The sequence below is a fragment of the Leiobunum rupestre genome, chromosome 9, assembly GCF_980474605.1.
Source record: "Leiobunum rupestre chromosome 9, qqLeiRupe1.1.hap1, whole genome shotgun sequence".
NCBI lineage: Eukaryota > Metazoa > Arthropoda > Arachnida > Opiliones > Sclerosomatidae > Leiobunum > Leiobunum rupestre.
The window spans coordinates 42,413,667-42,426,295 of NC_143392.1; the positions used below are offsets into that span (position 1 = coordinate 42,413,667).

General features: G+C 36.8%; 1 protein-coding gene across 1 annotated transcript; it reads left to right on the forward strand.

Moving 5' to 3' along the window:
- The first annotated feature begins 446 nt into the window (after positions 1 to 446).
- Positions 447 to 9,906, forward strand: LOC149927903 (uncharacterized). Its single transcript, XM_090157882.1, has 10 exons — positions 447 to 690; positions 770 to 828; positions 1,783 to 1,924; positions 1,994 to 2,158; positions 2,795 to 2,934; positions 4,477 to 4,639; positions 6,430 to 6,488; positions 7,145 to 7,286; positions 9,145 to 9,309; positions 9,377 to 9,906. Exons 1-10 carry the CDS (start codon positions 550 to 552, stop codon positions 9,536 to 9,538), a joined length of 1,338 nt encoding a protein of 445 aa, XP_090014008.1. The 5' UTR covers positions 447 to 549; the 3' UTR covers positions 9,539 to 9,906.
- Positions 9,907 to 12,629: the final 2,723 nt, after the last annotated feature.

Below are 12,629 nucleotides of genomic sequence, written 5' to 3' on the forward strand. Positions count from 1 at the left end.
GCCAGATAAAATATCGGCGTTGGATCGGCGGCGTTATAGGCTGATCTATACCGGACCAAATTGTTTACGCCAGTGGCGTAGACAGAAATTCTTCAAGGGGGGTCGAAATATGTGAATGTTAAGAGGGGGATCGAAATATGTGAATGTTAAGAGGGGGGTTGAAAAGGGGGTGGAAACTTAGTACTGTCAAAGGTAGGCCCAAGAGGGTATCTGGACCCGGAAACCCACCCCTTGTCTACGCCATTGGTTTACGCCATAGCTCTAATGATTGGAAAGATAAAACTATCCTTAGACTATAGAAACGCTAATTCTGCCAAGTGATCCAGGCCTATTTCATTAGTTTCGGGTGAGTCAAATATTAGACTCTAGGCTAAAAAATAATCTGAAAGAAAAAGAAGCGATAACAAGCATGTGGCAACGCCTTTATAAGCCTAGAGAGCGGATTCCCAAACGCCACTCAAGGACTTCAGACGCTAGATTAGACTACCGACTGTTTTCTCTCCATCGACTCAATCATTCTTCATTTCTCTGTTGACGCAGCCGGTGAAAATGGCCATTGAATTTTACGAATTAGCTACCAGCCCGTTTTGCCGCTCGGTGAGAACGGTGGCCCGAATTCTAGGCGTGACCCTGAACAGCCACACCGTCAACGTATACGGCAAGGCACACCTGAAACCGGAATACTTGGCGGTAAGGAAATATTCATTACTAAAGAAGTTAATCTGCGGAAAAGGTTAAATATGCAGTTGATATATTTTGCGTTCAATAGATCAACCCGTTTCATACCGTCCCAGCTATTGACGACAATGGATTCCGGCTATCCGAAAGGTACGTGAAGGATTTATGGTGTCTATGATTACGTTGTACTTTTGAGCAGTGCCGTATTTCCGCCTAGGACAACCTAGGCCGTGACCTAGGGGTCCATCCTTGGAAGGGGCCCTCCAGTGACCATAATTACTGTATTCGAAGGCATAAATCTATAATATCAATGGTAATTTATATTGGAGAAATTCCTAGCTAGAAGATTTTGTTTTAAAATTTAAAAAAATTTATGCCTGGCAGTTTACGGACGCAGCCTTAAATCGCAATGTTGCATAATTATCGCGTATTTAGTCGACGATTATTAAGAGGTTTTATTAAAGTAATATAACCGTAGAGCTCAGACCATTGAATTGGGAATAATACTGCTAGAATTACAATTACGATTTCGGTTGCCATGGTTACACGGGACCTGTTCTGAGAAGACTGTACTAAATTTATCTTTATAATTAGGCGGTAGCGCCATCTATATTTTGTAAAGTTATATGGTTAAAAATAAATAATTATTAGCTAACTCGCCGTAACTTGAGTTAAAAAGGATCGTGTGGACAGAATAAAATTATTTTTAAACAACTTCAAAGGTTTGTTTGTTACGAGAAATCATACATTTCAATTTCGCATCAGATTCGCGCAAAAATTCAATTGCCATATAGTGGACACCACCAGAGAAAGATGCCGCCACGGTAGAACGATAAAGTTGATAAAGTTTCCTTATTGAAAGAAATTGGCCCTGCGCCAGCCAGATTTAGTTGTACCTCTATTTATTCCCAACGCAATGGCTCAGACTTCTACGCTGAATCAGGGAAATTCAGGCACAGCCTAGTTCCAGGGATAAGAGTAAATGCATGAAAAGGGGGCCCAGACTCTTTATCTGCCTATGGGCCCAGGATCTCTAAGTCCGGCCCTGCTTTTGAGTGATTTCGTCGCTAATGATTAAATTTTTGTTTAAACGGACACTTATAGCCGCGCCATCATCGGATATCTGATAAACAAGTACGCCCCTGACCACAAGATCTACCCCAAGGACGCTCAGAAAAGAGCCCTCATCGACCAAATGCTGTACTTCGACAGCGGCACCTTCTCAAACAGTATCATTTCTATCGTGGTCAGTGCCCTATCCCGAAGTAGCTCTTAAACAAGTATGTTAAACAAACGTTATGACCTTTCCAAACAGCGTCCGGCTGCCTTTTTTGGGGAAGCTCCCAAGCCGGAAGATGTCCAGAAGCTGAAGGACCACCTTAAATTGCTCGATGACATCCTGTCCAAGAGGAAATACGTCGCCTCGGACGAACTCAGTGTAGCGGACATCAGTCTTGGCGCTATGCTGTCTATGATTGAGGTATTTTTATATAAGCTCCCAAAATTAAATATGTATTGAGATCACGTTGCACCAGAAGTTTCAATGTTGCGTAAGTTGGCATCGAGATTTTACTTTAGCTTTGGATTTCGGAGGAGACACAATTAAGTTAGGTTAGGCTGCCAGTGCAGGATCCCATAGTTAACTTATTTGTACCATTTGGTCTTCATAGCAATAACTAAGTATCATCAAAAATAAATGAACCAAAGTTATCAGACTGCTATACTCCCCATGTTGGAGGCGTTTTCCTTATGAAGTTACATTTTGATCTCGAATTTGAAATTTTGCGCGCTCCTAGGCCATAAAAAAAACTTTTTGTTTTTATGAAACCATTTTTTATACATAGAAATAGCTATACCCACCATTCCCATTTGCAATTTATCGCGTCAAAAGACGGGAATGTAAATTAGCTTTTATTTGACTCGATATTCTCATCATTTTCATAAGGAAAACGCGCTCCGATTCTGAGCGCTATTTCGATAACTTCGGTTCATTTACTTCTGGTATCATGGTATGCTTAAATTTACTTGTTTCACGCGTTCTGCCTACCCATTTTCATGTAAGCGCTTTAATTTCTTAAAATTAACACTAGAAAACTTATATTTTGATAACATTTAGCTGGTTGACTTTGACTTGTCCGAGTTTAAGCACGTGTCGGCCTGGGCGGACAAACTGCGCCAAGAACTACCCGATTACGCCGAAATCAACGACATTCCATTGGCCAAGTTGAAGGAAACCGTAGCGGCCAGGAAAGTTTGAAACGCCAAATAATCTAAAATTTAAATTTAGCCTACTTCGAAATAAATTGTTTTGCTGTAAAGTTTATACCTTCAATAAAAACGTTATTTAATTTCAATACAAAGGTAAATCAATTTATTCTTACCTCATTGCCAAAAATGGTAATTTAATATTGCAGTTTTACGAAAATGTAGGGGCTAAAAGTTTCGGTGCGAAATACGGAAATTTATAAACATTTTACGTATGCAAAATATACTAACTTAAAGTTACAATAATTCTCTACTTAATTCTTTCTTATTTTAAAATTACATTTATTTTGATTAACATTAATTTTGATGAATTAACCAACCTAATGAGCTGATTTTTTATGAAGATGGCAGAGATAATCATCAACAAAAACACTCGTTAATTATTATTCCTAATTAACACTCGTTAATTATTATTCCTAATTAACACTCGTTAATTATTATTCCTAATTAACACTCGTTAATTATTATTCCTATTTAATAGGAAACTTCCTAAAAACAACGGGAGAGACGCGCACGTAGCGGCCACTGTGCTAGAATATAGTAAAACGTATTTTGTGAAAATTGGAATTGAAGGTCATTATGTTATTTTTTTAACATATAGGTGTTCCGCTTTGAAAGCTTTAGTAGTAACTTGAAATAGGGGTATGAAGAACGGCGGGTGTAAAAAAACGCTATCATGAATCGCGAGAGGTACAAGCATTTCTCATATATACAAGCAGCGTTGCCAGACGTACGATAATATAGTACACGCCGATAATTTGGTTGAATTATACAGAACGCTATTTTCGATAATTCAGACTGAGCGTATGATCATTTTCGGAAAACCGGCTCAAACTTCAACTTTTATTCTAAGTTTTTTTTGTATTAGTGGTGGTTTTTTTCTAGTGTTAATAATCAGCTAGGCTAATACCCAAGGCACCACCTTAATTTTCCGGAAAAATAAAATGCGGAAAAATTTCCAGAAAATTTTCCGAATTGCGGAAAAATCAAAAATGAAACATAAATTACTTTTTAAGGGTTTTTAATGTTTTTAACTTTTTATCGATATAAAATGTCTAGTATTAGTAAACATACTACAAAACATTAATAGTGTTACATTGTTAATCAGTTTAAACTAGTCTAGAGGTTTAGTTTTACTTTCAGATTCGAAACAATTACGCGAAAATGCCGCTTTATTTAAATTTGCAAAGTATATATTAGACTAATCATGGAATGAAAACTTTTTTTATTTGTTTTTCGGAAAAATAGGGAAAATTCCGGTAAAAATCAATTTTGTCGGCAATTTCGAAGCGTACTATATTTTTTTCTTCTGAAATCGATATATTTTTCTGTCCATTTTATTTTATTTTTATTTCCAGTATCTGGCAACGCTGTAGAAAAATTGGGAGGGAATCGGAGGCGGGGACTCGCCATCAAGGTTGTCAAGATAGCCACGAATCGTCGATAGACAGAGATACTGAGGGAAAAGTCTGTTAGGCCCGTTACATAAAAAGAGATTACAACTCGATTCAGACGTATTTATTATATCTAAAGGAAATATAATAACCTCGGGAAAATGGGAATTGAATTTTACGAATACCCGGCTAGTCCCTATTGCAGATCGATCAAATTAATAGCCAGTATAATTAAGGTACCCCTCGAAATCAAAACCGTCAATTTGTTGGAGAAACAACAGCTTAACCCGGAATATTTAGAGGTGAGACAAGTTTTATAGCAATATTTTAAAGGTAGACCATAAATTTATAATATTGTGCCATTCGTTTGCCACTTTGCGGAATATTTTACTGCAGAGCTAGTAACCAAGTGAGGTAATTACAAGAAGTAAATCTCCCCCTAGCTAGGCGCAGTCACAGGCTACGTGTGACGCGGGTAAAAGCGAACGCAAAACGGCGACGAAGCCCGTAATGCAGTCTGTCTTGTGAATAGCTCTCAGTAAAATAATTTGCATGTGAAGAATAGGAAGTGTCACACTTATGTAACAATATTATACACTTATGGTATCCAACAGCCGTAGCGTCACTAACTGGGATACGGTTAGTGGGTACCGCACCAGGTGTCGACTTCGGGGGGGGGGGGGGGCATTATCATCATCACAATTATATTTCTTTTCTTTTTGAAATGGTTTTCTCCTTATTATATATACAAACTATGTTTAATTAATGACTAAATAAATGATTATTGAGTATTCCTGTCTAAAATTAATACGGAAAATGTTGAGCTATCTTATTTGGTGTTATGGCGTCTATAGCTGAAGGTTATTATTTTCAAATTCAAATTATCATGTGTAATGATTATCGTTAATGGGGGCTACCACGAGATACTATATCCGGTTTATATTTAAGAATCTTGAAGCAAAAAATAAAAAAAATCGTTTTTAAAGAACTTCGAAATAATTAAATGTTAACGTATTACCTCTTAATAAACTAATGCACCTTCCGAGAGAACGTATTAATTTAATAACTAGATTGATTTATAATCATTATTTGGTCCACAGAACCATTTGAAAATTTGCGGAGTATTTCCTCCCCTTTCGTCACGTGAATCAGTTCAGCCATCTTGCTCTTCAAAACACGCGATTCTGTTGCCCCAAAATTGTGGCCCCTTAGATCCGATAATGACCGAAATAAATCTCATTCGAGGGGCTAACCACTCTTAGAAAGTCTGTACACCGGATTACGCTTAGATTAGCACTGCCAAAGGCAGGGACTTCAAAGATTACGCGTAATCCCATTAGTACAGTCAAAGGTACGGCTCTGTACACCGATTACGCGGAGTGATTAGCCCCTCGGTCTCATTTCACATTCAAATTATAATTGCGAAAAATTATAACACCGTCCACCTTCTCCCAGCACCTTTTACACAGTTTTATACGTACGATGTTAGAAATGTTAAGCCATCGACGATAAACGGGCAGTGGCGTAACTAGGGTATGGCAGACATGGCACGTACCATGGGCGTCACTTGAAGAAGGGCGCAAAATGGCAAAAAATAAAAAAGTAATTTTAAAAATTTCAGAAATATTTCTAAAACAATTTATATCTCAGGTAAACGTTTTAGCCTCTTTAAGAAATATCACATGTTGCTCTAACATCAATACAAGAGGTAATCAAATTATATTATTATTTATTAGCCTTTCTCCTAAGTAGAAGCCCTGAGTGCGTATGGTAACACGTCATTTTTAATCATCCGGTAGCAAACCCCCCTTAAATATGCCCTTGTAGACTGGACGGGATTTCTCTGCTTGCTATAGGCGCCATTTACCCTAGTTACGCCACTGTAAACGTGTATGGAAAACTTGCAGATGTACAGATTTTACACAATAAAAGCTACGTCTATTCTACTACATGTTCTACTTACACGTTATTAACATGGGCTTAATCTTTCTATTCGTATGAAGTAAAATTCATTTTAGCTTCTCTTTTAGACCAAGTTAATTAATAGAAAATAATAAATATTTAAAGTTGCGCTTTTTGATACTACTTTCAGAAAAATCCGTCTCATCAAGTGCCAACTATAAATGACAATGGATTCTATTTGTCCGAAAGGTAAAGACCATCGTTGGCCAAAGACCAGAGAGTGGACCGGGCCCAGGAAATAAATAAATCCGGGCCCCAAGAGATCCGTTATTATCGGAAATAACGCAACGTTTTTTTAATAATAATATAAATAATATTAATAATAATACTAATAATAATAATCAGCTACGCCTTCTAGGCTAATACCCAAGGCACCACCATAGGCCTAAGTCATCAAGCGACTTTTAAAGCCATTAATCCAGGGTTACAATGCGTAGGAGGGTGGTGACAAGCCCTTCACGCGTCGCGAGCCAACAGCTCCCTACACTAACTATTACCGTTAACCTCGACAAGTTTTTATGGAGGGGGAAAACCCCTTACCCCAGTGGGCAGAGAACTTGCAAACTCAACGCGGAAGGAGTAGCTCCGAGTTTTCACAAGCTGGGATCGACCTCGGCTCCTCTTGCTGCGAGGTGAAAGTGCTAACCACTCCGCCATCCCCCCAGGAATATTCTTGAAAGAAGAATCCAAACCTGACAGGCTGACCCCAAAAGCTACCTAGGTACCCCAATATACAGGATCCCTGATAATTTGTATGGGCTTTTCCGCTCTCTCGTCTAGTCTGCAAATATACAAGCATACAAGAGCAACAATGTCTTATGTCATGCCATTATATTGAATTTCAGTCGCGCCATAGCGACATATTTGGTGGACAAGTACGCTCCAGACCACGCTCTCTACCCCAAGGACATTCAGAAAAGGGCCAAAATCGATCAATTGCTCTACTTCGACTGTGGCACCATGGCGCCTAGCATATCTCCAATTGTGGTAATCCTAACTTAAATTTTACATAAATTATTAATTTAGTTTTACTGAAAGCCATTTTTAGAATGACAACCCGTTTTTTATGGATTTCATGCCTTCGACAAATAATCTATTGTGCGATAATCTAGATTGCTTACGCGGTTCTTTTAGAGCAGCGACGCTTGTAGCGCCACGGTGTACGAAATTGTAGATATTTCCACCCAAATATGAAATACGTGCCTTAAGCCTCAGGACCTTGAACCTTGGACGAATAAACTACCGGACTCGAATCTAGATTGCCCACTCAGTTTTATCAGAGCAGCGACGCTTGTAGTGCCACCTAGGAGCAACAAACACAACACCCCACACAAGGAGAACGCAACCCGTCGAAAGTCGTGGATTTTCTTGTGTACGTTTTTCATTGGCTAAACGCTTTAGCGCTTGTTGCCGTCGGAAGGGGAAAATTCGGAAATTGTCTTCCCCCCGCCCGTAAAACGTTCAGCGTAAAGGCTCGTGGCGCTCGTCCAATGAAATTCGTACACAACCCTTCGTTAGCGTGTTTCAAGGCTAGCTGCGTTCTCCTTGTGTTTGTTGCTCCTAGGTGCCACGTTGTTCGATATTGGACTGATTTCCACCCAAATAATAAACACGTGGCAATATAAGCGAACCACGCTAGGCCTAATATCTTTCGGTCCTCATTTAACCTTATTGCACAAGTATTTTCTATTTGGTACGAGCGCTAAGCTAAATGATTAACTCATTCTTTTATCTTGAATCCTTATAATAAGAGGGTTTAATAAAAAGTGGACTTTATTTTTTTTAAAGAATTGCTTGTTTCCTTAAGATTCAGGGCAGGAATCCATACCTCTACTTGGAATGCTTATCCTGCCGTATCGCGTATGGTAACATCACTCTGACGGCTTTGGGCCCCGCCTACGAGATAAAAAATCCTCTTTGCGCGCGCTCCCCTCTCACCGTTTGTTAAGTTAACATAGTGACGTCCAAAAAACCGTCAGCCACATCGAGACGAAAATCTGCCGCGATAAGCATTCCAAGTAAAGGTATGGGGCTATTAGTTTATTTGTCTAAGTTCAAATTAAATTATTGGGATGATAAAATTAGCGAATATGTAGATTAGTCCATTATGAAAAGGGATAAAAAAAGCTAAACTCTAAACAAATTTGAAGAAATTTAAAGAAATTTAAAAACTTACAAATAGCTCGTACCGATCAGGTTTTAAGTAGTACTATGACACATATCACCATAAAAAATGTCATAACTTTTCCACCTTCACCACCCGAGATACACGCGATTTACCATTTTTCCCTATGGAGAAAATTGAAAAATGGTAAAAAAGTCAAGTAAAAAAAATACCTCGATGTGGTTCCATATCAGGTTTTACGTAGCACTGTGACACGTATTATCGTTAAAAAAATCATAACTTTACCACTTTTACCACGCGAGCTACACGCGATTTACCATTTTATATTCCTAGAGTTGCGGAGATGCTGTGCAACTTATATCATTTTATTTTAAAAACACCATTAAACAAAGATGCGCGCGTCCTCGGAAACAAGGGCGTTTTTTGCTTATAAAAGTTTTTCCAGCCGGTTTTTTTGAAATATAAAATTTGGGTAGTCGAGAGTTTAGTTCAAGGCACGTGTATATTAATTTTCAGAGCTGTATACCAATTTCGAACAATTTATCACCATGCGCTCTCACTATAGTGTTTAAGTCGCGTATTTTTCTCGCTAAAGGGGCTTATCAACAATGTCGCCACTAGACACCCACTTATGACACATCATTATGGACTTATGATTAATTAAATTATATTACTAATATAATAAATAAAATTATAAGCTAAATTTATAATATTCATTAGCGTACAATCGTCTACGAGAACCGGATAGCGGGGAAACCAGAACATGACAAAGCCAAGGAAGCTCTCAAAACTTTGGAACTCTTTCTGAGCAAAAACAAGTACGTGGCGGGACCCGAATTGACCATCGCGGACATCACCATCAGAGCGACTTTCAGTATCACGGAGGTAGAGTACATCAGCATTATTCAGTAATGCTGGTTTCTTTGGTTGAAATTGGTCTCCTTGAATGCAGGTCCTGGGAACTCTGGATACCTCCGAATTTAAGAACGTGGCCGAATGGGCCAAACGCGTCCGTGCCGAAACGGACCCCACCTACGGCGAAATCAACGACAAACCTATCGAATTTTTCGGCAATTTCTTGAAGCAAAAGATGGCCGAGCTCTCTGCTAAATAGACGTTACCATAAGTCTATAATATTGTTCCATAAGTTTGTCACTGGGGGGAATATTTTACTGAGAGCTAGTAACGGAGTGACGTCATCACAAGAAGAAAATCTCCCCCTAGCGAGGCGCTGTCAAAGACTACGTGTGAGACGGTGTGACGCGGGAGCAAGCGGACGCAAAACGGCGACGAAGCCCGTAATGCAGTCTGTCTTGTGAATAGCTCTCAGGAAAACGATTGCATGGGAAGAATAGGAAGTGTCACACTTATGTAACAATATTATACACTTATGACGTTACTAAACGTAAATGCGTTGATTTATCTCAAATGTACTCGAACTGTACAAATTGAATTTATGTTACAATAAATATATTTTGAAAATGAATAATAATAATAATAAGCAGCTAGACTAATACCCATAGGCCTAAGTCATCAAGCGATTATAAACCATAAATAATTTTACCAATATTTAACATTGATTAACTGACCACACTGCAAATTCAGAAAGAGTATTTCGAGATGCCTAAGTCATCCAGTGAATTTTAAAGCCAGTAATTCAGGTGGCCGGGTTACAATGCGTATGGGGATGGTGGTAAGCCCTTCATGCCACACGAGCCGACAGCTAACTATTACCGTTAACCTCAACAAGTTTATTTTATGGAAGGGGACCCGAAGAGCTCGGGGGAAAACCTCTTGAACCAGTGCCGAGATAAATTTCAAACTCAACGCAGAAGGAGTTGTTCCGAGTTTTGAACCAATATTCGTGGGTCTGTACAGGACTAACTAAGGAGGGGGATTAAGAGTTAAAGGTCCACAGAATCGTTTGCAAAATTTGAACCGCATTCCAGATAGCTCCTCCCCTTCCGTCTTTTGAATCAGGCGTGCATTCTCGCCTCCTAGAACACGTGATTAAGTAGCCCTTTAACGCTCCAGAAGAAATTTTCCCAAGGAAATGTAAAGCAGCCGATAACGGTCCACACCGCTCGCGCTCGCTAGCTTGATATCCGCAGCGAAATTTGCTCTATTCTCTTTCGCTCTTTTTGAGAGGTGAATTTGGCGCTCCCCCCTTTTGTTCTTTTCTGCTCGATGAGATTAGCGCTCCCATCATTTTCGATTCGGGCTCAATTAAAATAATATTTTACCGCCTAATTTCGCTCAAATATGAGAGGAGAGCCCCCATCACTGATGAAAATGACGATAATGTTTTTAGGAGCTGTAGGGTGAAGGTCAGTTCACTTCGATTAAGTTTGCACCCTGGATCGATTAAATCAGAATTAAATCACGATTAAATTTATTAAATCACGATTAAATTTATTAAATCACGATTAAATTTATTAAATCACGATTAAATTTATTAAATCACGATTAAATTTATTAAATCACGATTAAATTTATTAAATCACGATTAAATTTATTAAATCACGATTAAATTTACTAAATCACGATTAAATTTATTAAATCACGATTAAATTTATTAAATCACGATTAAATTTATTAAATCACGATTAAATTTATTAAATCACGATTAAATTTATTAAATCACGATTAAATTTATTAAATCACGATTAAATTTATTAAATCACGATTAAATTTATTAAATCACGATTAAATTTATTAAATCACGATTAAATTTATTAAATCACGATTAAATTTATTAAATCACGAATAAATTTATTAAATCACGATTAAATTTATTAAATCACGATTAAATTTATTAAATCACGATTAAATTTATTAAATCACGATTAAATTTATTAAATCACGATTAAATTTATTAAATCACGATTAAATTTATTAAATCACGATTAAATCAGTATTAAATCAGGATTAAATCACTTTTATATCAGGATTAAATCACGATTAAATCAGTATTAAATCAGGATTAAATAAGGTTTAAATAAGGTTTAAATAAGGTTTAAATAAAGATTAAATAAGGGTTAAATCACGATTAAATCTGGATTAAATCTGGATTAAATCACGATTAAATCAGGATTAAATCACGAATAAATCGAGTTGGTGATTAAGCCGATTAAATCACGATTAAGATGATTAAATCACGATTAAGATGATTAAATCACGATTAAACAATAGATATTCCCAAAATTAAATCTATTTAATCATGATTAAGTCGATTTAATCACGATTAAGCTAATTAGATAGTGATTAAACAGATTAACGTGTGGTTAAATCAAGATTAAAAGATTAAATTGTGGTTAAATGAAGATTAAATTGTGGTTAAATCAAGATTAAAAGATTAAATTGTGGTTAAATGAAGATTAAATTGTGGTTAAATCAAGATTAAAAGATTAAATTGTGGTTAAATCAAGATTAAAAGATTAAATTGTGGTTAAATGAAGATTAAATTGTGGTTAAATCAAGATTAAAAGATTAAATTGTGGTTAAATGAAGATTAAATTGTGGTTAAATCAAGATTAAAAGATTTAATCGTGATTAAACCTGCCTGTACAATTAACGCTGACCAAATATTTCAACTCAGATTATTGGTCGAGCAGTGTGTTTGGTTCTGACTCGATAACTAACGCTAGTATTCTCCAAAATATATATTTATATACTCTTCTTGGTATAATTCTGTAAAATATTTTTTTGAAAAATGTTAATAACTTATTTATGTACTTTTTATATATTTTTTTAAATAATCATGCTACTTCCTTTAACTAAGATTAAAGTGTATTATTTTTTCTTATCAGCCGTTAAACATATCTCATGACGTCCACCATTCAAGTTAGATCGACCTATATGATACTTACTGGTTCAGCTTAATAGGTGTATCGTAGATTTCCCTAAATCCTAGTATTATAGGCGAGGGGCAGGTCACTAGACCTTTGGGTGTCCTAATAATCATTATTAAATTATTAAAAAATTCATCACGATTTAATCATTTCAATCACGATTTTAACATTTCAATCACGATTTCATCATTTCAATCATGATTTCGTCATTTCAATCACGATTTCATCATTTCAATCATGATTTCGTCATTTCAATCACGATTTCATCATTTCAATCACGATTTCATCATTTCAATCTCGATTTCATCATTTCGATCACGATTTCATCATTTCGATCACGATTTCATCATTTCA